This window comes from Cyrtonyx montezumae, unplaced genomic scaffold, assembly GCF_038088225.1.
Source record: "Cyrtonyx montezumae isolate F1298 unplaced genomic scaffold, pur_monq_1.0 scaffold_24, whole genome shotgun sequence".
Classification (NCBI taxonomy): Eukaryota; Metazoa; Chordata; class Aves; order Galliformes; family Odontophoridae; genus Cyrtonyx; species Cyrtonyx montezumae.
In genome coordinates this window covers 3,635,131-3,660,535 of record NW_027071981.1, presented here as the reverse complement: position 1 = coordinate 3,660,535, position 25,405 = coordinate 3,635,131, and the positions used below count along the sequence as shown (strand labels likewise).

The window sequence follows — 25,405 nt, the reverse complement described above, 5'->3', positions numbered from 1 at the left end:
ATCCTTGATCTGGATTTGTTCTCTACAAGCCCTCTCTCTATGACATAAAACTCAGGAAACCTCACTGATAGACAGATAATGAAGTATGAAGCAGGAAACAGCACAGAGAGACCTGGAGAGATGTGTGGGAAGGCACAGTGGGCTCTGGCAACCATCAGAAATCACTCAGACCTTGCAATGAGGCATCTCAATTTAACTACCTGCTACACTGGCAGAGGTAGAATTGCAAAACAGCGTAAGAGCTGGAGAAGAACACAATGAAAGGAGTGTACAGGAGATGGGAAATGCCAACAAAACAGACAGAAGCACACTGCTAAAACAGCAATTGCTCAAAAAAACAGAAGCAAAGTGCTAGTGTTAGCTGCCATCAACACCTTCTCTTTCATCAGCCCTCAACGTTACCCCTTCCAACCAACTCTCCAGCCAACAAATATCTCCCGACTATTAGTATGAGTTGCAACTACATAGGGTCCCAGCTGCATGTCAGTTCTGCACTCATTCAGAGTGATCTACATGTCACTAAGCCAGGCTGAAAATTACCTCAGTGACATATAGTGTTTTCCCTATGGTTCCCACTTAATTAAATATTGAAAGAGCTATTACCTTTCAGGGATGCCTGTGCACTGGCTGTGTCCATTATTTATAACGTAATGTATTCATTATACATTTTATCCCATGCTTCTTTCTGCTGATCTCATAAGAGCCCCTTAAAAACAATTTCATGCAATTAATCCTACCTTAATTACTGACAAATGTATACAGAAGCCCCAGGACATCTCTTTCTTATATTTATTAAAAGTAAGTAAACATATCTAGAAATACATCTGGTCATCAGGAAAGAGAGGGACACAGTGCCATGACAGAAGCCATAACTATCTGTAACAATGAGCAGAGCTGAGCAGGGACAGTTACAAACCCTAGGCTAGGAGCAGGCCCAAGTACATACTCTGAGAATCTCAGTTTCAAAGGATAGAGAGGGGAATGGCAGGTGACTGCAGAGCTTGTGATCAAACAGGGTCCTCCGTTTTCCTCACAGAAAAATCAGGACCACAAAGACCTGGAGTTTAGGAGCTGGCTGAGACAGCTTCGTGAGAGCCAACCCCCAGGAAGGCATTCTTGTGCTTTCCTAGTTTTATTTGGATCTTTCAATTGCTGATCAAAAGAAGAGACCTCTGGCATCAAAGTAACATTTGCTGAGGATCTAGGATGACTTTTTGCTTCCTTTCTAGCTCATCATTACTACCCTGAAGCTATTTCCTAGTGCAGTGAGATAGGTGCAGAGTTTTGTGCCTTCTCCATTCAATCCCTTCAATGAGGTCTGCTCAGCCCTGGGGCAACAGGAGGAAGTAGGGCAAAGGAAAAAAAAGTGAATTCCTATTTCCCTTCTGTGTCACAGAGCTGCCTGCTTTGGCCCCCCTGCCCCACAGCTAATGCTCCTTCACTTGTCGAGCAAAGCTAAATGGCAGCAAGCATTACCAGGGAGGAAAGAGTGCCTCTTTGCAGACAGTGCTGACCTGCTATGCCAACCTGGAGTGCAAACATCTGGTTCTCCAAGTGCAGAACCTCCTCTGAGCTGCCATTCGCACTGCAGAAATAGCGACCTCAGCTTGCAACAAAGATTAGGCTGCAGTTACCAGCAGGAGCCTCTGGTTTCTACCACATCCCCACCAACTCTTACAAGAAGGCCACCACAGAAAACCCACAGCTCACAAGAGAGGAAAGACAGACTTGGAGCCCTAGGGGAAAAAATTACATTCATTACCCAGCTTTTTATTTCCCCCAAAGTACTTACATTTAGGGAAGGAAAAGGGACCAGATAACTTCTCAAAGATGGTACTGCAATACAAATTTAACTAAGAAAACTTTTACCTCTGTCAGAGTACAACAGCATGACTACCAGGCCACCTGCCTGATGAGGAACTTGGGGTAAAGGACAGAAGGCCAAGTTTAGACAACAGCTACGGTGTACTTTCTGGGGAGAATTCACTCAGAAGGGGAAAATATGTACTTATGGGCAGGCCTCTTCATGTCTGCAAATTCTGGAAGCTTCTGCAAGAGCCAAATGTGCAAGAGATGGGGCAGCTGGAAGGCTGGTGATGGCAGAGCTGCGGAGTGGGAAAGATTCACCACCAATGTTCTCCACAGAACCGGAGATGGGTACATTTTAATCAGCCACAGTAAAATCGCCTATTTCATGTCTCAAAGGACAAGGATCTGTCCTAATGCAGTTTCCCTCTCACATCAGGTTACTCTAATAAAACTGCTTCACTGTCTTGCATTCTCTCTCACACTGCTGAAACAAGCCAAGGCTTATCAAACCAAAACACCTTGTTTTTCCTGCCTCCTACAATCCTCCTAACCTCACACCACCAGTACAGCCATTCTCCCAGTCAACAGGTGTCACCGCTGAGCTATCTCAGGTTGTCCCTTTCCTCCTCCAACTGACAGCATTCCCACAGACAAATGTGGCACCTCATCTTAGCACAGGGATGCTAGCTATCAGTCCACCCCGAGAAGGATGTATCTTGTCTAAATGCAAGCTAGAAACCCCCTCCTGTGTAGTTTTGGCAATATCAGCATCAGCTCTTTTCTGAGAAGCTCTGGTAATGCGAAGGAAGAAGCATAATCACAATTAGTCTTATTTTGTGCAACTTCACTGACCTAATAGAACCAGCTTGTATGTTTATCAACCACACTGGGAAAAAAAAAAATCACACCCCAGAGGAGTTTATCTTCTGATCAAACATGGCAATCAAACAAGTTTTGCAATGCTGAACATATCCTCTTTTTCACCAAGGCATGCAACTCAAGAAAGCATACCCCTGATTTCTCAGGGGGTGCCACAGCTAGGTGCCATACCCTGCCACAGGGATGCAGAGTGCATCCCAATTCAGATGCCCACCTGGGACCTGGGAGTGCTGCTAAGTCCAGCACAGACTTGCAACAACTCCAGGAGTCTCTGAGCAAGGGATGGAAAAGAACACAGCACAACAATGTTGTAGAGGTGTGCAGAAACCCACTCATTTAAGTCATTAAGGAATAAATCATAATAAACTCATTAAGTCATTAAGGAATAAATCCGGATGCCAAAAGCTAGTCCGGCCTTTTCTGGCCTTTTTTCCTTTCCACCAGTGAGAAAACATCACAAAGCAGATAATGGTTTCTGATGCCAACTGAGTATTCAGAAACACAGAAAGCAGAGAACAAGAAACACGTTGTGTCCATCCCTGAAAAGAATTTAATGAAAACCCCATTTCAAAAATAAGTGAAGCTACAAAGAATGAGATATTTGTCACCTTGGAATAATAGAGAAAACCATCATTCGTTTCAACAGATTTGAGACTAGTCTGACTAAAATCCCAAACTGGAACTTTCCACAGTATTTATAGGGAAATAAATAATGCTAAAGAAAAAAAAAATGTTTCTAATTTTAACCATAGATCCTGGTACGAAAAGGAGACACTCTACATCATAGCAGAATGAAGACTTTAACGCGCTCTTGTCTTTATATGGCTTTAAGAACTGCAGGACCCTTCAAGAAGCAGTATGCATTCCTTACTTACCCTGAAGTGAGATTCTACAGACCCGAGTTGAATCCACTGCTCTGCTGCGTGAGGTGACCTTGGACAAGTTGTTCTGTCCAGATTCTCAGCTGGTGTCAGCTTGGCACCGTGCCACCAAAGTCAATTTAAACAATTTGAGCCTCCAGTCCTACAGACCTCAGTCTCATTATCCCAACAGCACTGCCAGCCGCTACGCGGCTCGGCCTCTACGATGCCTCGGAAACGTGCAACTAAGCAGAGCTGTGAGAGATGGGTGGTGAAATTCACACAACACACTTCCCTTTTAAATTACATAAGATTCCCACTAAGACGAAAGAAAAGACACGCGGTATTCTTGAAAAATAATCTTATTATCGAGGCTTTAAAAACAAAACCACCAACGCTGCAGTTTTACAGCTCGCTGTACGTTAGATGATGCAAAATCCTCAAGGATTTTTACTTCAGCATACAGCAATGAGTGGTGACTGATATTTCTTTCACTGTTCTCCTTTCAAGTTTTATCGTCTTTCTAAAATCTTCTTGAATTTCTCTCTCAACTTGCTTTTCATCGCTGTAAGCACATAGGAGAGTTCCTCTGTTGCACTGAAATGCCAAGAACCTGATACACCCCTGCAGGAATGCTGTACTTCATGATTTCATGGGGTATTTGGCCTTGTGCTTTTCATCACAGGAAGCTCTTAGGTCTGGAAAACTCTGGGAAACACAATCTAAATAAAGTCAAAAAGGACCAAATCTTTCCGCACGACTTCTCCTGGCAAGAAACAACCTTGTCCAAGGCAGACTTTCCTCTGTGGCAGAATCATGCCATATATAATATAACATATATATAATACATAGCTTATATAATGCCTTGGGTTGGAAGGGATCTCAAGGCCCACTCAGTTCCAGTGGAGCCCAGGATACCACTAGTCTTCTGAACTGCAAGCACACACTGCTGGCTCACGTCCATCCACCAGGACCACCAGGTCCTTCTCCATTGGGCTATTCTCAAGGAGTTCTTCTCCCAGTCAAGTATACATATCTGGGATTACTCTGAATCAGGTGCAAAACCTTGCACTTTGCTATGTTGAACCTCATTAGGTTCACACCCTTTTGAGTTTGTTGAGGTCCCTCTGGATGGCATCCCTTCCTTCTAACATGTCAACCACACTGCTCAGCTTGGTGTTATTGGCAAATTTGCTGAGATTGCACTTGAGCTCATCATCAGTGCCACTGATTAAGACATTGAAGAGCACCAGCCCCACGACAAACCCCTGGGGAACACCACTCATCACTGGCCATATGAACCAAATGAGGTTTAACAAGGTGTTGCACCTGGATTAGGGCCATCTCAGATATGTGTACAGACTGGGAGAAGAACTCATTGAGAGCAGCCCTGCAGAGAAGCACGTTGGGGTCCTGGCGGAAAAAAAGCTTGACATGAGCCAGAGTGTGCACTTGCAGCCCAGAAGACCAACAGTATCCTGGGCTGCATCAACAGAGGGATGGCAGAAGGGAGAGGGAAGGGACAATCCTCTCTGCTCTGTCCTTGTGAGGCCCCACATGCAGTATTGCATCCAGGTCAGGGCCCCAACACAAGAAGGATGCAGAGCTGTTAGATTGGGTCCAGAGGAGAAGCACAAAGATGCTCAGAGGGCTGCAGCACCTGTCCTATGGAGAAAGGCTGAGACAGCTGGGCTTGTTCAGCCTTGAAAGGATTCTGGGTAGCATCTCTTCATTACATTCTATTGACTGCACTACTCAGCTTGGTGTCATCAACAGTCTTGCTGAATGCGCTTGATTGTCTTGATTGATAAAGACGTTGAAAATCACTGGTCCCAAGGCAGACCACTGAGGGACTCCACACTCTACCTGGACATAAAGACACTGACCACAGCCTTCTGGCTACAACAATCCAACCAATTCTTTATCCCCTGAATAGGTCACCATTCAAATCCAACTCTCTCCAAGTCAGATATTAGGATACAGTGTGGGACCACATCAAAGGCCTTGCACAAGTCCAGGCAGATGACAACACTTGCCCTTCCTTTGTCCACCAGTGCTGCCACAACATCACAACAGATTGGTGAGGCACAATCTGCCCTTGATGACTGTCTCGGATCACCTCCGTCTCTTGCACATGCCTCAACATCTCTTCCAGGAAGATCTGTTCCATGATCTTCCCCAGCACGTACCCGAGAATCATTGTTTGCAGTTCATCTTCCTTTCTCCCTTTCTTAAAAATGGGAGTTACATTTTCTTTTGTCCAGTCACCAGGACAAATCAGGGTAAAATATCTGGAATTAAGGTCACTTTACCATCAGCAATAAACATAGTTCCTCCATTCTCCATGGTCCATCCTTACATGCCTCGCCTGCAGCTCCAGGGGCCACCTGCTAGCTCAGCCCCTGTCCAACAGCCATGGAGATCATTGTCTTGGCAGCAGACCCTGTTGTGTGTACCCCAGGCCCTGGCCAGCAAGGTCCTGCTGCATTAGATGATGTTGAACCTCTCTCCACACTGGCATCTTCTTGTCCTCCTCTCCTCTTTGAAGCCTCCTCCTGAGTCCATACACCCTCCCCCTCAAACATGTCAATTTTGGACAAAGCTGGACAGCATGACAACTGACTCAACAGCAAGAATGACAGCAGTGATCAATATCAACACAGCACTCCTGCAACCTCTCTTCAGATTGCTTTTTTGATTTAAAAGGCTTGTACAAGTATTACTTAGTTCTGTTCTTGGAAAACTCCTCCACTTCTAAACAAGTTTGATTTGTTGCCTCCTTTGATTCAAGGCAAGGATAAATCCATTTATTTTATTTCGCAGCCAGTAGTAAAATCAGCCTTTTTTTTTTTTTTTTAATTATTACCTCTCTTTTTACTCCCTCCCCTCCTATGATACTGAGAAGGAACCCATAGCAAGCAATGCTATATGCTGTGAGCACGATTCATCTTACCTCTCAAAACAAGCATCCCAACAGCAAGCTACACATGACACCTTGTCGAGTCAGAAGCCCTTTGGGATAAGGGTCTTTTCAGCTCAATTTTGACAACAGGGCTTGTGAGAATCCTAGCAGAAAGCAGGACACATGAGACTGCAGCAGGGTAGCCTCTGCCCAAACAGATCTGAGACACAACCTGGGTTCAGGTGCAAAACATTAACCATGGCACCATATGTTGGCTATGTCAAGTGAGCAGTCCAATCAGCTGTCCAGCAGCCACATGGAAAGACTTTGGGCAATCCTACCTTCCCCTGACTGTGCTGTGCCCTCAGTACAGAGCACAGCAGCAGCAGCACAACACCCCAGAAGGAAACACAGCACACTCAGGAAGGACTGTGGCCAGAAGCGTCACCATCTCCTGCACCTCCTGGTCTTACTGAGCACAAAAGCATTTGGCAATTCCATTTGCCACCGCCCTGTGGGGTTGCACATCATACACACCTATTCTTGAACAACAGAAATCAAATGCTGCGAACCTCCGAGCACACTCCATTTTGTGCACCGTCAATCGGAACAGCTTGTGTTCTCCTTACCCTTCACATGAACTGTTGTGCTTTCTGGGTGCACGCAGTGTTCATTTTTAACAGTTTATTTCTGTCCCATTCTCTCTGTGAGCTGGAGAACTGAAAATCAACTACCGCAATGAAGTGCACTAAGAACTGGAGGGCTGATCCTCTCAGAAGAGAAAGGAATGCCCATGTAAGGCTCGTTTTTGCCTCTGCTTTATGTTGCAATACGTTCTGGCCATCTTAGGAGAAAAAAAAAAGCAGCTGGATCTATCTCTCTATGAGAATTATTTTAACAGCAGAGCTTTCAGTTGTTTGTAGTTCAGTTAGCATGTTTTTGGCTTGCATATCAAAAAGATTCTTTTCCCGGAGTTAAGCAGACTCTTTCACAATTGAGCTATTAAAAATTGTTTGCAGTTTTTATTTAATAGGTGATGCCTGCTGCAGAAGCAAACACTGAGGACAAGGCTTAACATCCCTAAGCGGCTCAGCTCTGTCCAAACACATGCCCTTCTCTCACCATCATAAAATACAAGATATACTACATTTCAGGTTGGATATTAGGAAATATTCCTTCTCAGAAAGTGGTGATGCAGAGGCACAGCTGCCCAGGGAGTGCTGGGGTCATCATCCCTGGAGGTGTTCCAGAGCTGTGGGGTTGTGGCACTGAAGGACGAGGTCAGGGGGCATGGGTGCACTGGACTTGTTGATCTTAGTGGTCTTTTCCAGCCTTATTGCTTCCTTGATTTAAACAGAGCATTCTGGTTGCAAATCTCTTCTTGTGGCCATGGCATCTTAAGAGATTTCCATTGGCTGATCTGTAAGGACATGTCAGTGCAGTGCAGACTGCAGCATAGGCCTACAGATCCACACTCCATTAGCACCTTTGTCATACTTCAGCTGGGATAGCCCTGCTAACTCCTCTCATCTCTCTGTTTCCCTGCTTTATAATTCGAGGCTATGCAGTCTTGCTTCCTGCAAAAAGGCCGTGGATCAAGGAACAGTGAGTGAGCAAGGATCTGGTTAACCTTACATACACACAAGCCTACTTGAAATCAACTGGATTACTTCACATGCTGCAAGTTAAGCACTTGCCTCCTGGACCACGGCCTAACTGCCTATGGACACACAAACATGGCCATTGTCCAAAGTACCGCACACACTACTGGAGGTATAGAAAGGTCAGACCAGACTGTGAATCTCAGCCACTTAGCACAGCTGTTCAGTTCACAGCTCAGCAAAGGAATGTTTCAAAACAACTAAATCTGTGCCTCCAAATGAGCCCTGACACTCCCTTGTGCTTACGAGTGTTTTTCTTCTGTGTAAGGTATATGCCCTTCTCTACACATATGCTTGCATTCACCAACACAGCACCTGTGTCAGTGCTGCCTGCAAAGCTGAGCGAGAGGACGGTGTGGAGCAGCAGGCAGGACAGCACACATCTCATTCTCTCCACTCCTCAGGGTCTGTAAGTGGTTTCCAGGTCCAAGGCAGCAGTTGGGGACCAACTGCTTCCCACAGGCAAGCCTTGTAAGCAGATGACATTCAATCCAATCTCTTTAACAGTCCCCATCAGCGAAAAAATGTCTATATAAGGCAAATCAAGTCCCAGCAAGTGCTGTCCCACACAGTCATCTCCCTGGACACCACATCTGGACTCCTCTTCAACACCTCCCTTCTTCTCAGAAGAATAAGACCCAGGACTTCTCCCTGGAGGATTTGTGCAGAGCTCTCAGTCTCAGGGATGCCACCAAGAAAAAAAATCTGTTTAAACAAATTCATTTCACACCAAACTGCAGCTTTCAGTCCAGCCTGACGTTCTCTCCAGTTGCCGTTCATCAGCCCTTTCTGCTGGATGCAGTGGCCCATCCTGTTTGCTTTCCTCCCTTGTTCTTCCTCATGTCCTCTGACATGCACAGAAATCTCCTCATTTCCATAGTCTTCTCACCTACCCTTAAATAAAAGCTTAATACCTGGAGATTGTCCTCATTTTATTGTTAAATTGGAATGTTTAGGTGAAATTCAGCCATGGTTGGTATGAACACTGCACATACCTAATGCCTCGTGGAGGTACAGATGCTCCTCTGATCTAGTTGGCTCCATTGCCAACGCAACAGAGGCATCCACACAACCCCAAAAAGCCCAGCTAAATCATCTGGGGGTCTCATCCCACTGCCATTCTTATATCAAGATAGATTCATTGTTATTGATTTCCCGGCTGACAAAATCAGACCCAGGTCTTTTCCTACAGCAGTCACAACCTGTGGAAGATGAGGCACAGAGAGAAAATGTAAACTCTGCTGGGAAACAAAATAAAGGGAGGCAGAACCATCCCTTGAAGGCTTCAAGCAGCTAGCTGCAAGTTCCTAGTCAGGATGCCCTTGGCAGTAAATAACATGAGGACAAGCTCCTCAAAGATGGAAGAGTCTAACAGCAACGATGCCACGGAGAGGTGGATGTAAGACACCTTAATCCCTTTAGGGTCAGCCAAGAGTACATTCATGAACTGCAAACGACACACACAGTGTTTTCATTTTCAGAGGAGTTCCCTTTGATGCTGTGAGTAATTCAGCTTTGGTACAGACCAGCCACATAGATATACTCACTGGGTAAACCTTATTCTTCTCAGAGCATGTCTACAGGACATGAGGAATAAAGTGGCAGGATCACAAACATCCTGCCCACACAAGGGCATGTCCACTTTTCTTCCCATAAAGCCACAGTAGCAGACAAAAAATTAGGACAAGGTTACCAAAGACTCTTGGCATGATTTGATTCTTGGTCATACTAAAAGGTAAAACCTACAGCAGAACAAAGCTTCTGAAAAATCCCCAGTGCTTCTTAAAATCCACTGCTTAGAGACTGTTCTAGAGAACCACACAGAAGAAAAGAATGGAAAAAGCAAACTTCTTTTTTCCTCCTCCCCAAAAATGCAGCACTGCAACTCAACTGCCTGGTTGCCAGCTGTAAAACAAACCAACAGAAAAATAGCAATAATAACGAAGCGGTGTGCCTCACAACAGGTGGTAAAACACAGCCCTGTGACAGCAAGATGCAGGCTCCCAAGGCAGCTCACCACTCTCACTGTGCCTGCGGGAAGAAATCTACAATTTTTTTTTGCAGAAATTGCCTGAAGAAGTTGCACCGGTTTCTAAGTAATGCAAGTAAAAAGGATGCATCCCTCAGGCTGCAAGCTCCATGGACCCCGTGTTATTCTTCTATCTGAAACAACAACAACAACACTCCAAAGTTTTCACTGACAGGTTTCATGAGATCACAGACTGACTTGGTGTGGAAGGGACCTCAAAGCCCACGTAGCCTCAGCTTCCTGCCATGGGTTGGCTGCCCCCCAAGGTTCATGGTACACCCACTTTTCGAGGCTGCCCAAGTCCTTCTGGATGGCATCCCTTTCTTCTGGTGTATTACGTGCACCACTCAGCCTGGTGTCATCAGCAAACTGCTGAGGGTGCACTCAATCCCACTGTCTATATTTTTGATAAAGACACGGAAGAGCACTGATCCCAAAAATGACCCCTAGGGAACACCATTCCTCATTGGCCTCCACCTGGACATAGAAACATTGACCACAACCCTCCTTATCTGTCAAACAGTCTGGTCTCCAAACTCCTCTCTCTACAATTTAGAGATAAGAACACGGCAGGGGACCAAATCAAAGGCCTTATACAAGTCCAGGCAGATGACATCAGTTGCCTTTCCTTTGTCCACTGATGCCATCACTTCACTAGATTGGTAAGGCATGATCTGCCCTTGAGAAGCCTGACTGCCAGTGAAGACAGAGGCAAAAAACTTGTGGAGTTTCTCAGCCTTCTCCATGCCTGCTGTTGCCTGTCCCCCTTTCTCATTTATCAGATGAGGTACGCTCTCCATGACCTTTCTTTTCTGACCAACATACCTCTTCTATCCCAGGAAGATACAGGCACAACCATCTCCCATACATATAAGTCACTTCAAAAGTAATGCCTCCCATTTATTTCCATGGAAACTACAACACAGAGCAAGATAACACTACTTCATAGAACAAATTCTCAGCTACAAAACACTATTTTTCAACATAGTCACCACCACCATTGTCTGTGCATTTTCACTACGAATGAGCAAGAGCTTGCATGCCACGTTCATAAAAATCTGCACGTCCATCCAGAACACGGCTTATTCTTTCACATTGCTGTCATCATTGCTGAAATGCACCACCCACTGCCTCACTGTGCTCACAGCCATTGTTTGGTCTTCATCAGTGTTCACCGCTAGTGGTATTGGTCAAAGTATTACTCTCAGAACAGTCCTCATAGATGTATGACAGGTCTAATCGAGCCCTTCCTTTTGGAAGCCTTTGATCAAAAATGGGCAGAGACCATCAGTCTTCTCAACCTTAAGGGCCATTTAAGATCAATAGAAGGAGGGATCTACTAGCGAAGGGTTTAGAGAAAAAAAACAAACAGCCAAGCAGCCTTACCAGAAGCCAGGCCATTCAGACCAGGAGCACCACCCAAGGACTCTTTCATTGAGCTCTGGCTCATTAAACCTCCCTGCAGTACATTTTATCAAGCAGATTTTGCGGAAGACTACCCTGGGCTAGTGTGCAACCCCAAAAAGAGGCTCTGAGGGAAGGAGCAGCTGCAAGCCGCACAGGGCAGGACCAAATGTTTGCAGTCAGAGCAGCACATGCAGACATGGAGCCCCCAGCCTACCTTCCCTTTATAGACACCAAAGAAACAACAGCTGTTGTTGAGTTTTTCGGCTATTCACAGTCTCAGCCTTGCACTCACACTGTTTAGGAACAGCTGGGGAGGCCAGCTTCCTTCTGCCTTCACGCCCTGCTCAAGGCAACCCACCGCCTATTCCTCATCATCCTGCATCCACATCCTGAGGAGCACAGTCCTGTGATTTTAGGTGGCATGGTGGCATTTATCTTGAAACACAGCTTTGGCAAGACCCTGAAGCAAGCCCAGCATCAGTTAGGCGTACAAGCCCCGCATTGCCACAGCTGTAAGCACATGCTGGAAGTCGAGCCCATCGTTCAGCACGTCCCCCATGCCTCCCTTCCATGTATAGCTGCATGTCGGCCCTGCTGCTCCCCCAGTTGTAGCTGGCTGCATAGGAGCATTCCCTTCCTGTCACCCGTTGGTGCAGGACCTTGAACGAGAACTAACTAAATGTACAAGTCATTTCCTGCAAGGCCAAACAAGCTCCCTGCCAAAGAGGTCACATACCACACTCTGGCCTGACGCCTCTCCTTAGTTTATGAGGGTAAATTCCCATATCCAGGGGTCCAGCGGTTACAGCATTACATCTGGGCTAGGATTACTCTCACGCAGTCCCCGCTTCACTGAAGAGGTGAGGTAAACAACTGCTCTTGTGCTTTCATTGCATGACCTCTAAAGTTTGGTTTGAGTTTCTTGGTTTAAGCAAACCACAACACTCAAATAAAACCAGGGTGTTTTCACTTAATTCCCAGCTACGCGACCAGGATCTGTCACACCAAGGTTCTTCAATGCTATTTTGGCAGTAAAGAGATATGCGAGGAAATGCCCTTTGAGGCACAGCCTGCGATGAAGTGCTCAGGAGGGAACAGCCGACGTGGTTCCTTCTAGTCTTTAAAGCTTTCCCAGCCAGCAGAGAATCAGAATGGGAACACACCAGGGCATCCAACACCTACCTTCCCCTACATGGGGGAATGGGATCGCATGGATGCTTGTGGTAAGCACACTGTGGTGAGATGGATATTCCCAGCCACGCATAGAAGAACTGGGCAACCCATAAAAAGAGCCTGAGCTCAGGATGCAGAGCAAGTCTCAGAGCTGGTCAAAACGCACCTGGCAGGCTGTGCTTCACCCCTCCAAGTACACCACACCTGTCAAGTTAGAACAAGACTTAAAAGCGACCCAAATCTTCCATGCTTGAATCATGCAGGCAACTCCGTTTGCTCAGATGTGCCAATCCCCATGAGTAAGGGCTGCAGATTCAGCCCGCGCTTTTCCTTACTGCCCTGCCAACCACACACACGCGCGGGAAGGAGAAAAAAAATCCCACTGATGGTTGTCCCTATTGTTTCTTCCGACTGACAGCAACCTGGTGAAGGACCTGACTCCCTCGAAATACCCAAGTCAACACAGTTTGATGGATGGTCTCAGTTAATAAAGGACTGTCTTCTATGCTTGAACCTCTTGCTACAAGTGACACCTAAGGAGTGAGACTGACAAGCATAAAATAAAATAAAAACACAGAAAATAAGAATACCACATACTTCAGCTCTTTCTGCCACGTGAGATCTCTTACCCACCAGCACAACGTCCTTGGTGTCAGAGCACAACCAGGGATCTGCAATGCCTCGAAGACAGAAAGAGACACCCCCAGCTGTATTTGTCCAGCTGGGATGAACTTTGTAAACTCGAATTTCTTCTTCATTTGTGCTTTATACATTTTGGAACGCCCTGGCAGAAGGGTCTTTGGAATGAGTCTCGAAAGGGCGATTCAAACCTGGGACTGCTGAGCTGGATGGCAGCTAGGCACTGATCACAGCAGCTGCAATCACTCATGTCCCACCGCACCCCTGTGCACTCTGTGAGCCCCAATCCTTCATGCTGCCATCGGTCTCACCAACAGCAAGGATGTGAGCAAGCCTCACGTCAGCCCTGTGTGCTGTCAAGCCAAACCTGGCTCTGCTCTGCATACCACTGCCTCATCCCACTGAATGCTGCTCCAGAGGCGGAGGCTGAGCCCGATCCCTCTGCCACACAGTCAGGGGACAGGGAAGGGTGATGCGACCAGATACCAAGCCATCTTAAAATCACTCATATTTAGAGGAGAAAAACTTAAATTACTAAACCAAAGGGCATCTTTCTACTTCCTACCTAGCAATGGCACGCATCCCAAAGCTGTAACTGCAACTCTGAGAAAGCTCAGTGCCCTGGGTCTGGATGATGAGAAGGCAGATCCAACAGTTCTGCTAGAAACACCACCCTTCTCACTGCCACACCTGGATGTGCACAGCAACAGAGTGCTGCACTGGCTGCACCAAAATCCCACTCTTGGATTAATTTTAAACCCCAATGACAGATAACATGAGACACCCTCCCAAACTGAAACTTTGTGGGTGCCCCATCCCTGGAGGTACTCAAGCCCAGGATGGATGGGGCCTTGGACAGACTGAGCTGTTGGGGGACAACCAGCCCATGGCTTGGTTTGGGGCTGGGGAGCTTTACGATCCCTTCCAACCCAAGCCGTGCTGTGATTATGTGACTCTAAGAAACAGAGAGCCCTGACAGAAACTCCCAAAAGGGACTTGGACTTCGGGAAATCTTAGCAAAGCGCAGGCAAATCTATCTGCATCAGGGGCATCTGTGCAGCCTCTGCTGCCTTCACACAAGGGCTGAGATCACTTGCACATCAGCAGGAAATCTGTGGCCAAGAAGAACAAAGCCTGGGACAGGAACACACCATTCACCAGAAAGAACGTGTGCCACGCTCTGTTTAGAACAGGTCTGAATTTTGCCTTTGCCACATAATCAGAAAATACATTGTGAAGGTGCACAGAGTGGTCTGGAGAAGTCCTTTGTCTCTAGTAGGAGCGGGACTCCTGCTGGCAGCCCTAGAAGGACAGCTGTGGCTGCCACACCTGTGCCACAGTAAGGGCAGCGAGGCACTGGCACAGGTTGCCCAGAGAGGCGGTTGTGCCCCATCCCTGCAGACAGCCAAGGTCAGGCTGGACAGGGCTCTGAGCACTGACAGAGCTGTGGGTGTCCCTGCTCAGGGCAGGGGGTTGGAGTGGGTGGCCCTTAGGGGTCCTTTCTGATTCAAATGATGATTCTATGATGTTCATAGGCACAAACGTTGCTGAGCACATGCAGACACCGCTGCTTACTCACTAGGAGCTGACACCGACCTTTCCCAACCTTAATTTCAGAAGCAATCAGAAAAAAAACAAGCACAACTCTCAACTCATGTATAGAAACAAAGGAGAAGATGCGACTAATTCAAAGGCATTACGGTCCACAAACTTAAGACCCATCCAACCACCGCTACGCTCCACAAAACAAGGCGCCGAAGTCCCAGCTCGTGTTTGTGCTCTTTCCTGAACATCACAGCATTCCTCGCACCATGCTGGACACCGCGAAACCCTTCAGCCACGGCTGTTTGTTGAAAAAGCAAAACCCGAGCCACGGAGGGGTACGCTCTCCTTCACCGAAAGGAAAACAAGCCGCTCGCGGATTTGCAATGCAAAATACCGACCGCTCGCTCCTGCCCTCCTTTCTCAGCCGGCCGGAGGCTGAAGGATGGATGGGCGCTCGGCCCCACCGCTCCGCCAGCGGCTCTCGGCGGCACGTGGGGACCTCCCCGGGGCGGCAGAGCGCAGCGGGGACCCCCAGCCCCGCCGCAGGCCCCGCAGCCCTTCCAACTTCGGGGCACCATCCGCCGCCCCCCAGCCCGGCCCCGCCGCGGGACTCGCGGTGCGAGGAGGAGGAGGAGGAGGAGAAGGAGGAGGAGGCGGCGCGGCGCGGCCCGGCCGTCCCCTCACACCCCTCCCCGGCCCCGCCGCTCACTCACCGCCGCGGCCGGCCAGCAGCAGGGCCAAGGCGGCCAGCGCGCCCAGCTGCCCCCGCAGCAGCTCCCCGCGACGCCGCCGCCTCCTCCGCTCCGCCGCCGCCGCTGCCGAAGCGCCCATCGCGGCCGCTCCGCTCCTCAGCGCCGCGCCGAGCCGGGCGCCGCAGCGCCGCCCCCGCCCGCCCCTGCGCGGCTGTCGGGCAGCGGGCGCGGCCAGCGGGATGGGGAGGGGACGGCGGAGCCCAAACTTCACGGCCGGCCCCGACCGCCCCCCTCCCCGCCGCCGCCGCCGCCGACACGCGGGGCGGGCTGCTGGGCGGGGACGGGGCTGTCCCGGCTCCCCGGGCGGGGTCCCCGCGGGCAGGCGGGCGAGGCGTCGCGTTTCTCCGCCGCGTCCCTCCGGCCGAGCCCCGACACGGCTGCCGGGGTTTTCCGCGGTCACAGCAGCGCGAAGCTTATTCCGGCTCGCCGTGCCGGGAGGCTTCGGGCATCGCGTCTGCCGGACGCCTTTACCTGCCGTTAAGGTATTCCAGGCAGACAAAAAGAATAACGCACCGCGCCGGGAGCTCGGCGGCTCCTCCCCTCTCACCGTCCGCTCGCACTGCTCGCATCGTGCGGGATTCTCAGCTGGGGGTTGGAGGGGCTCGGGTTCCTCTCCGCCACGCCGCTCCCAGCGATGTGCTGGGTGAGCGGTGCCCGGCCCCACCCGCCTGTCCCTGAACCTTTCATCCCCATGCCATGGCTTTAAGTCGTCACTGTGACTGCAGAGTTACGGCGAACGCCTAGTGGCTGTGCTGAAACCAGAACGCCGTGCGTGCACGAGGAGGTTGCTGCCTCCGGAGAGCCTGTGGTTGTGAGCAAACACCGTCGTTCCGCTCTACAGGAAAAGCACTGAGGCGACGTGACGCATCTGTGTGCACCTTTGGCAGAACCTGGGTTTGAACTGGGCATCCCCGAAACCAGAGTGTCCGCTCGGGACCTCTGCTGCGTGTCCTGACTGCGGCATTCACAGAGATGTCCTGTTCCCACAGACATCCACGGTCAGGCTGGACGGGACTCCGAGCACCTGGTGGAGCTGTTCATCGCAGGGCAGTAGGACTAGATGACCTTTAGGGGTCCCTTCCAACTCAAAGTGTTCTACGGTTCAGTGAAATCAAGGAGAGGAGAGAGCATGAAAGCATGGGCAGCACTCCCAAAGGAGGCTGATACAACAGAGCTCTCCAAAAGTCTCAAAAGTTTCATCATTTCAAGTCGGAACACTTCTGACCAAATCAAAGCAACTGAAGACTCATGAGAGTGGAACTCGTGCTAGGGTTGGCCTCCTGTGATCCACTGAGCTTCCAATCTCCGCTCCTAGGGTCTCTGGCCATCCTTGTAGGGAACCTGCTTTGGCAGGGGGGTTGGACAAGGCCTTTGACACGGTCTCCCACAGTATTCTCCTGAGGAAACTGGCAGCCCGTGGTGTGGACAGGTTCACTCTTCTCTGGGTGGAGAACTGGCTGGAGGGCCATGCCCAGCAGGTAGTGGTTAATGAGTTAAGACCAGCTGGTGTCCCGTTATGAGTGGTGTCCCCCAAGGGTCGGTACTGGGGCCCATCTTGTTTAATATCTTTACTGATGACCTAGACGAGGGGATTGAGTGTACCCTCAGTAAGTTTGCAGATGACACCAAGTTGGGAAGATGTGTCAAACTGACTGAGGGTAGGGAGGCCCTTTAGAGGGATCTGGATAGGCTGAATAGCTGGGCTGAGCTCAATGGGATGGGGTTCAATAAGACCAAGTGCCGGGTCCTGCACTTTGGCCACAATAACCCCATGCAGTGCTATAGGCTTGGGGCAGAATGGCTTGAAGAATGTAGAGAGGAAAAGGACCTGGGGGTGTTGGTTGATGCTCGGCTTAACATGAGCCGGCTGTGTGCCCAGGTGGCCAAGAAGGCCAACGGCATCCTGGCCAGTATTAGAAATAGTGCAGCCAGCAGGAGCAGGGAGGTGATCATCCCCCTGTACTCAGCTCTGGTGCGGCCGCACCTCGAGTACTGTGTTCAGTTTTGGGCCCCTCACTACAAGAAGGACATTGAGGCCCTGGAGCGTGTTCAGAGAAGGGCAACAAAACTGGGGAGGGGTCTGGAGCACAAGTCTTATGAGGAGCGGCTGAGGGAGCTGGCATTGTTTAGTCTGGAGAAGAGGAGGCTCAGAGGAGACCTTATTGCATTCTACCACTTCCTGAAGGGGGGTTGTGGTGAGGAGGGGGTGGGCCTCTTCTCCCAGATAAATAATGACAGGACGAGAGGGAATGGCCACAAGTTGTGCCAGGAAAGATTTAGATGAGATTTGAGGAAAAAATTTTTCTCTGAAAGAGTGGTCAGGCACTGGGATGGCCTGCCTAGGGAGGTGGGTGAGGCACCGTCCCTAGCGCTGTTCAAGAAGCGTTTAGATGAGGTGCTAAGGGATTTGATTTAGTAGTTCAGTGGGTAGGGATGGTGATAGGAGGATGGTTGGATTAGATGATTTCCTTTCCAACCTAATGTATCTATGAATCTATGAATCTCCAGAGGTCCTTTCCTATGGATATAGTCTTTTCCCCATGATTCTGTGATTAACTTAAGAAGGGTTATCAATTCTGAGCACTGTTCCTGTGGTACTCACCAGCACAGCTGATGGCCCCACTGGACCCAGGTAGGCACGGCCAGTTCCTGTGCAGACAGTAAGCAGAGTATCTGAGTCAGCATCTGTCCTGGGATGTAACTGTGAAGGTCGTGTTTTGGTTTGGTTTATTGGCCTGTGTTTTGTTTGTTTTGTTTTGTTTTCCAAGTAAGAAACACTCCCTTCCCTGCAAGGCAGGTTTCACCCTGTGATAAACAATCTTGAATACCCCATAACTTATAGCGCTCTCAAACACCGAAAGAAACCACCACGATTTATGAAAGACCATGCCTGTCTCATGTTAGCTCTTGGTCAATACCATGCAATAGTCATCAGCTTTGGGTTGGAAAGAAGTTTAGGGTGAATGTTGCTCTGGTTGACATCCAAGAGTTCTATGACTGCACTTCCGAAGTATTCCCTTTTATATTTGTGCCCTTTTGAAGTCTGTCTCTGCAAAATCACTGTTCATCCTCTATTGGAAGCCTCCCTTCCATTGCACAGCCAAGCTGCTTGCAGATACCAATGTTCAAATACCAGTGCTTCAATATCTGTTTGGGAAGTCTCTGTCATTTAGGAACAAATTTCCTCCTCAAATGCAAATTCACTTAGGAAATTCCTTCGTAGTGGGGTAGACACTACCTGACAGCTTGTGAAACGTTTCCATTCCTGGGCAGGGTAACACAGTGGAGAATTCCCTCTTCTCTTCCACTGACAAACCGGCATGTGGGCAGAGCAGGCTTGAACTAATCTGTATGCAGGAGGAAACAGAAGGCAGAGGAGCCGACGTGGATGTCACTCTTCTGAGAGACAAGCTCTTCTATTTATCTTCTATGAGAGCCTTCTGCAAGAAAAAAAAAAAAAAGATAAAATGAAAGAAAGAAAAAACTTCCAGCTAGAAAAAGAGAAGAGCAATGTGCTGCTGGAGATATGCTTTGTGTCACCTCTTCCACTTCTTTCTTTTCTCTCTTTCTCCTCTTCCGAGCAGGAGGCTCAGCAGGTGGGGTGCAGGTGGTGCCAAGCAGTGTCCCTTTGTTGGATGCGTCCTGCAATACTTCAGTGATGCATGTGGGTTCCCCACAAACCACAGCTCGAGCTTCTGTTTACTGCCCTGTAAACTTTTCTCCTGGGACAGATATGGAAATGCTTTGTGTGGCTCCAGAGGGTGTCCCAGTGACACTCCTAGGATCCAAAGGAGTGGCAGAAAGATGCACTTCTGTTAATTCCAGAGCCGTGTCCCAGCATAAGACCACTTCAAGCATAGAGAGAAAACGGTGTAAATCACGGGATACAGATGTGCAGAGATGACAGCCAGATGTGCCTTAGTGGAGCTAAGGAACAGTCGTGACTGTTTCGAGGAGAGCAAACAACCTCATGTACTTGGCATTTTCCCCTGGAAACCATGCCAAGTTATGCTCTTCAGACAAACAGAGATTTTCTTCTGTTTGTACTGGCAGATTATGCTCACAAAGAGCTTTCAACTCAGAAAGAAAATATTTAGGACTAAGGCCAAGCAGAATCTTTAGGTAGCCACTAGGCAGCAAGCACTCAGGGTGCCAGGTGTGGAGATTTATACGGAAAGCATTGCTCAGGTCCAGAAAGGGGACTATAGGGAAGGATAGCACATCGTGCTGCTGTCCCCTCCCACCACCAATCCTGAGCCATCCCACCAAAGGAAGTCAAAGCCTTCAGCATTGCCTCTTACACATCAGCTGGTTAGATGTGGGCTTAAGCATCATCCAGCAACCAGTAGACACATAGGACCAGTAGGTTGGAACTTGATGATCCTTGGGGTCCCTTCCAACCCAAGCCATTCTAAGATTCTATGAAGTGTATTGGTTGAAGCTCTGGTTTGAAAGCAGAAGGCCAGCCTGCAAAGAGGATGCAATTACTCCCTCCTATCTGCGCAGGATCCCCTAGTGAGCAGAAAGGCTTGTGTGAGTGATCCTGCCCTGCTCTCACACAGAGTTAGCCATGCTCATGCAATTTGTGAATGATGATGGGTTCAGGAACTCTGGCTGACGTTGTGCTGGGGCTGGTCAGGGAGCGTGCATGCTCCATCCTCAGGGATGCCAGCAGCCAGCTTGTGGGATGCCTCCAGCCAGCACCACATGGGGGATGATAAACCATTTCCTCTCAGTCATGCACTCCTACTGCAGGATCAAGGCAGCAGAAAAGGCTGACACAATTTCCATTTTAAAATAGTTTACAGCACTTTAGGCTGTTCCTGTTCCCATTTAAGAGCGTTTAAATAAGTTTGCATCTGCTTAGATAAAATATACCTTAAGTTCATACCTTCATTTAAAGCTGAGCATCTTCCTTAGAATCATAAAGACCACTAAGATCACCTAGGATTACTAAGATCAACCATCTGTCCACAACTAATACTGGCAACTAACTGTGAGCCTTTGTGCCACATCTCTATGCTGCTTGAACACCTCCAGGGACAGTGACCCCACCACTCCCTGGGCAACCTGTGCCACTGCCTTACTGCTCTTTGGGAGAAGAAATTGATCCAAACACCCAATGTGAACCTCCCCTGGCACAACGTGAGGCCATCCCCTCTCGTCCTGTGGCTGTTCCCTGGGAGCAGAGGCCGGCCCCACCTCACACAGCCTCCTTTCAGGTCGTTGCAGAGAGTGATGAGGTCTCCCCTGAGCCTCCTCTTCTCCAGACTGAGCACTCCTATTTCCCTCAGCTTCTTGCATCACACTGTGCTCCAGAACCCTCACAGCTCCGCTGCCCTTCTCCAGAATCTTGCCTAGAGGAAGGCTGGCATTTCTCTCCTGTCTGAAAACACTGGGGAAACGCCGCCTGTACCTACATGCTTTGGGAAAATTCAGGGTTTCAAGGAGTGAACCATCAGGAGCACATCTGCTGAACACACAGAGCTTGCCATGGCACCTACTGCTGCCCAGGCCCCCGCAGTGTCCTGCCAGTGTCAGCACTGCGGCATTTGAGGGCTGTTTCTGCCTGGTTGAGTGCTGAGGCTGCATACTGAGCACAAGGAGATCAGCCTCTCCCGGGCTGTGGAACAGGAAAATGCCTATGGGAAAAGTAGAGAGAATTACTCCGAGCAGCACATCAAACTGGGGCACCAGGTCTGTTCCCAATGCATGCACGTGTCTGTAATCGCTGCTTTGGTTCTCCTGGAGCAGGCAAAGGGCATAAGCTCTCCATCTTTCAGCTGTTTAGCAAAATAAACAAGGCTGTGACAGAGCTGACTTCTGGCTTGCCTTCTCTCAATTCTTATTTTTTATTTTTGTTCTTGTTAAAGGAGCACAGTATCTTTTGGCTTTCTTACTCCATTTTTCTTCTCTCAGACTTTCCCAAAGCTCTTTGAAGATACACAATTACATATATTCATCAACAAACAGATAAAAGAAATAACATTTTTGGTCTATATACTTGTCTCTTTTAGAGACTTGAATCTTTTTTCTTGCTGTTCTTCTCCACTCACACACCTCATCATCTCTAGGTTCCATTTTCTTGAGGCCAATGGGGATGGGAGCTGAAGGGTTTGGGAGAGGTACCAAGTGTGACCGTGCTCCTCTTCCTCCCCGTGGTGACTGCCAGTGACTCAAAACTTTGCCTCCCATACCCGTAGCTAAAGGACCAGCACAGATGTATTATTCAGGGTATCATAGAATACACTTGGAAAGATCACTAGGATTAACAATTCAAACCTCAACTCACCTCCACCATGTATATCAACCATGTCCCTCTGTGCCACACCTCCACAGTTCATCTTCAGGGACAGTGACTCCACCACTCCCTGGGCTGTCTGTGCCACTGCCTCACTGCTCTTCGGGAGAAGAAATTGATCCTAATACCCAACCTGAGCCTCTGGCACAGTGTGAGGCCACCCCCTCTCGTCCCATGGCTGTTCTCTGGGAGCAGAGGCCGACTCCACCTCACACAGCCTCCCTTCAGGTCGTTGCAGAGAGTTGTAGAGTAGAAGAGTGGTTCAAGCACTGCCCAACCCAGGGGTCTTGCCTCTTGCTCTACCAGCCTGCCTCAACGCTTCAGTCTGTCTGGCAAAGATCCTCCTCTGCCTTCAGCACACACTGCTTTCCACTCCCCGTGCCAGCGCAGAGACTTGTCTGTGTGGTTAAGCCTCTGCTATCTGCATATCTTTGGGAATATATTGTATTTCAGTGGTGAGGAGAGGTAATTAGTGAATTGAGTCTGCAAAGAACGAGGGTTCTTTCAGGATGAAAGAGGCAATAAAAATGCTGGTATTAATAGAAAAATATTTGTTACTTCATGGGATATCAGGGCTTCCTGTGGTTTGAGGTTACGCCTTGCATAGTTTGTTGCTGAACGCCTCGGGATGACTCTGCTTTCCTCTTTCTTTCAGCAGCCGATGCATTTGCTCTCAAACTGATGATCCAGTTTACAGACAAAGTGGTTTTGCATCCCCTTACCGGACTTCCTCTCGTGCTCTGCTCCACTTCCGCACACACACACGGGCAAGGCCACGGCTGGTGGGGTGCCTGCTTGGTGGAAAGCTGAGGGACAGCAGGTGGTCTATAAAAAAGCATACCAAGAGCTGCTATTCTGCTGGCTTGACAGCAGTAGAAAGCAGCAACATTTAGTGAAATTAAAGGGCGGAAAATTCAAAGCCAAATGCAAATGAAAAACTATTACGCCCAGTGAAATTAGCCCAGAGGACTCATTGCCACAGGAAGTGGTTTCTGAGACCAAAAGTTCTCTGAGATGCAAAAGGAGGCTGGGTGACTGTGTAAACACAGAAAATAGCATTAGAATTAATCCTAACAGCATGATAGCCAGAGTTCACAGCTTGCAGCTCGTAGAAGTGCTAGCAAAAAAGATGCTCCAAAAATTGAAGGTACAGCTCAGGTCAACCCCAGATCCATGCTTACCGCTGTGAGCCTCAGCAGTGGCATGCATATGAGATACAGCCCTCTGCAGGGCTTATGTCTGTGCAGCCTCCATTACTGGGGTCAGGTGGGTGCCAGGCTCTGCTTCCATCTTCTTTGCATGTCCCTGTCTCCTTGAGAACTACTCTTGCAGAGAACAGCTCCCAGAGATTGCAGGGTCAGTTTCTTCCCTCAGCCTGTTCTTCTGCTGGCTGCCTTCCCTGTACAACGAGGAAGGGAGTGCAAGACCTTGAGAAGCACTTCTAATCAAGTGCTTTTTCGGAGAAGGAATTGTTCCTAATACCCATTGTGACCCTCCCCTGGCACAACGTGAGGCCATCCACTCTCGTCCTATGGCTGTTCCCTGGGAGCAGAGGCCGACCCCACCTCACACAGCCTCCTTTCAGGTCGTTGCAGAGAGAGTTGTAGAGAAGAAGATCAGGCTGTTCTACAGAGGAAAGAGAAAGCAAATGACAACTGGTCACCATGCGCTCTGAGTGTAGGGGTGCAGTGAGTTAGCCAATAAGCCCCTCCCAGCATCCTTGCTGCCTTGACTCTGCAAAATCACCTGCTTTGTTGTTGCTCTTGTGACCTCTCTCCAGTGATTCTGTGCAAATTTCTTTCAGTTGGACAGTAATTCTTCCTTCCCCCATGCCCTTGATGGCATTTCTGGATTTAGCAAAGGTTGGAAATGGCTACTGCTCAAAGCAGAGGAGTCCATAGTCTGTAGGAGAAGCTTAAAAGCCTGGGGCTGTTTGTTCCCTCTGCACTGGAAGGACCTGTACGTGGCAGAGATCCATGGGCTAATCTATGGATCCATATCCAAAACCGGCTCATCAGCACTTCACAGATTAGCTTCTGCAATCAGATCATGGTGCTGCAGCTTCATCAGATAATTCCCGATTATAATAAGAAATGTTGCTGCTCAGCTGAATTTACTGGCCCAGCTAAAGTAGCTTAATTAAAGTCACTGGAACGAAGCTGTGCTCATCTTCCCTGGTGACTAGATATATGGTTTAGTGCTTATCTTCTCCCTAAGTACACTCAAATTCCAGATATAGAAGAAGAAAGGAAAGTTTATGTAGGACACCTCATTAGTACCCTAAACCGTGTGTGAAAGGCAAAGTCTGCTGGTAAACACTGCTGGTTGAAAGAGCCTCGCAGAGATACTCATGGGACAGCACATGCGTGCTACTCTGCAGAAGGCCACCTCTGCTCTAGAAGAGTCACTTGGCTTCCCAAATAGGCAGTTCTAGCACGCAAACAAACTTCTGCTCGGACTCGGCTCCAGCTCCTTTCCAGCCTCCCTCAGTAACCAGGCAATGCGTGCAAGTTGCTCCTGGAGACATCTAGTGAGTAGGTTGTGTAATGCAAACTAACATATCCATCTACAGCCCTTCTACCAAGAAAATTGCCTCCCTTGCAATATATGAAATAGGATTTTAATAGGTCTTTAACATATACCTCTACCAGCTGTGTTGAAATAGCATATTTCATTTCCTGTGATGAATATCAGTTCTGTTAATCTTACACTGTGTTATACAACATGGGCTTAACATGTAGGAACCTTGACTCCCCCAGCAACAATACAGTCTGGTACCTCAGTTATAAGCTCTGCAAATGCAGCTCTCCAGGACTTGGTGCAGTGAAAACCCAAATGCATTAGGCATTGCTGTCAAATCCACAGAGCATATGGCCTCAGAAAGCAAGCATGAACCCATGCTGAATTGAAAAGAGGAATGCCCTTGACGACGTTGCACAAGAGACAAGAAATGGTGAGCCTGAGAGCCCTTGTCTCCTCACCACCCATGTGAGGAGGCTCCAGTGATGGTCCCAGCAAGGAGCTGGTGACCCTGGCTGATTCTTAAAGGGAAGCAGTGCTATGACCATCACACTGGCTTTGCTGGGTGGTGAAGCCGTGGCCTGCAGCAGACACGTGGTATCAAGCCCTGGCTCACTGGAACTATGAACAATCAGTGATTCCCAACTTTAATATGGCTTTAGCTGCTCAGAATCTTTGAGGATGAGCCCAGCCACCTCTTTCCCCATCAGAGTCTCAGTCAGAAGAGATGCAGCATTGAGCCATTTAGAGTTTAGGATAAGTTCAAGTTGGATATTAAGAAACGTTCCTTCCCCCAAGGAGCAGTGAGGCAGTGGCACAGCTGCCCATGGAGTGGTGGGGTCACCATCCCTGAGGGTGTTCCAGAGTCGTGGGGATGTGGCACTGAGGGATATGGCCAGTGGGCACAGTGCAGGCATCCCAACAGCCC

At 48.8% G+C, this 25,405-nt stretch overlaps 1 protein-coding gene across 2 annotated transcripts in view; it reads right to left on the bottom strand.

Annotated features, from left to right (window-relative positions):
• The window catches only part of SLC24A3 (solute carrier family 24 member 3), a 124,339-nt gene extending 108,470 nt beyond the window's left edge, over nucleotides 1-15,869 (bottom strand). For both annotated transcript variants that reach the window (XM_065739496.1, XM_065739497.1), the window contains exon 1: nucleotides 15,618-15,869. In XM_065739496.1, the coding sequence (XP_065595568.1) occupies nucleotides 15,618-15,735 (118 nt within the window). In that variant the 5' untranslated portion in view covers nucleotides 15,736-15,869. The remainder of the gene's footprint in view (nucleotides 1-15,617) is intronic.
• Between the last annotated feature and the right edge of the window lie 9,536 nt (nucleotides 15,870-25,405).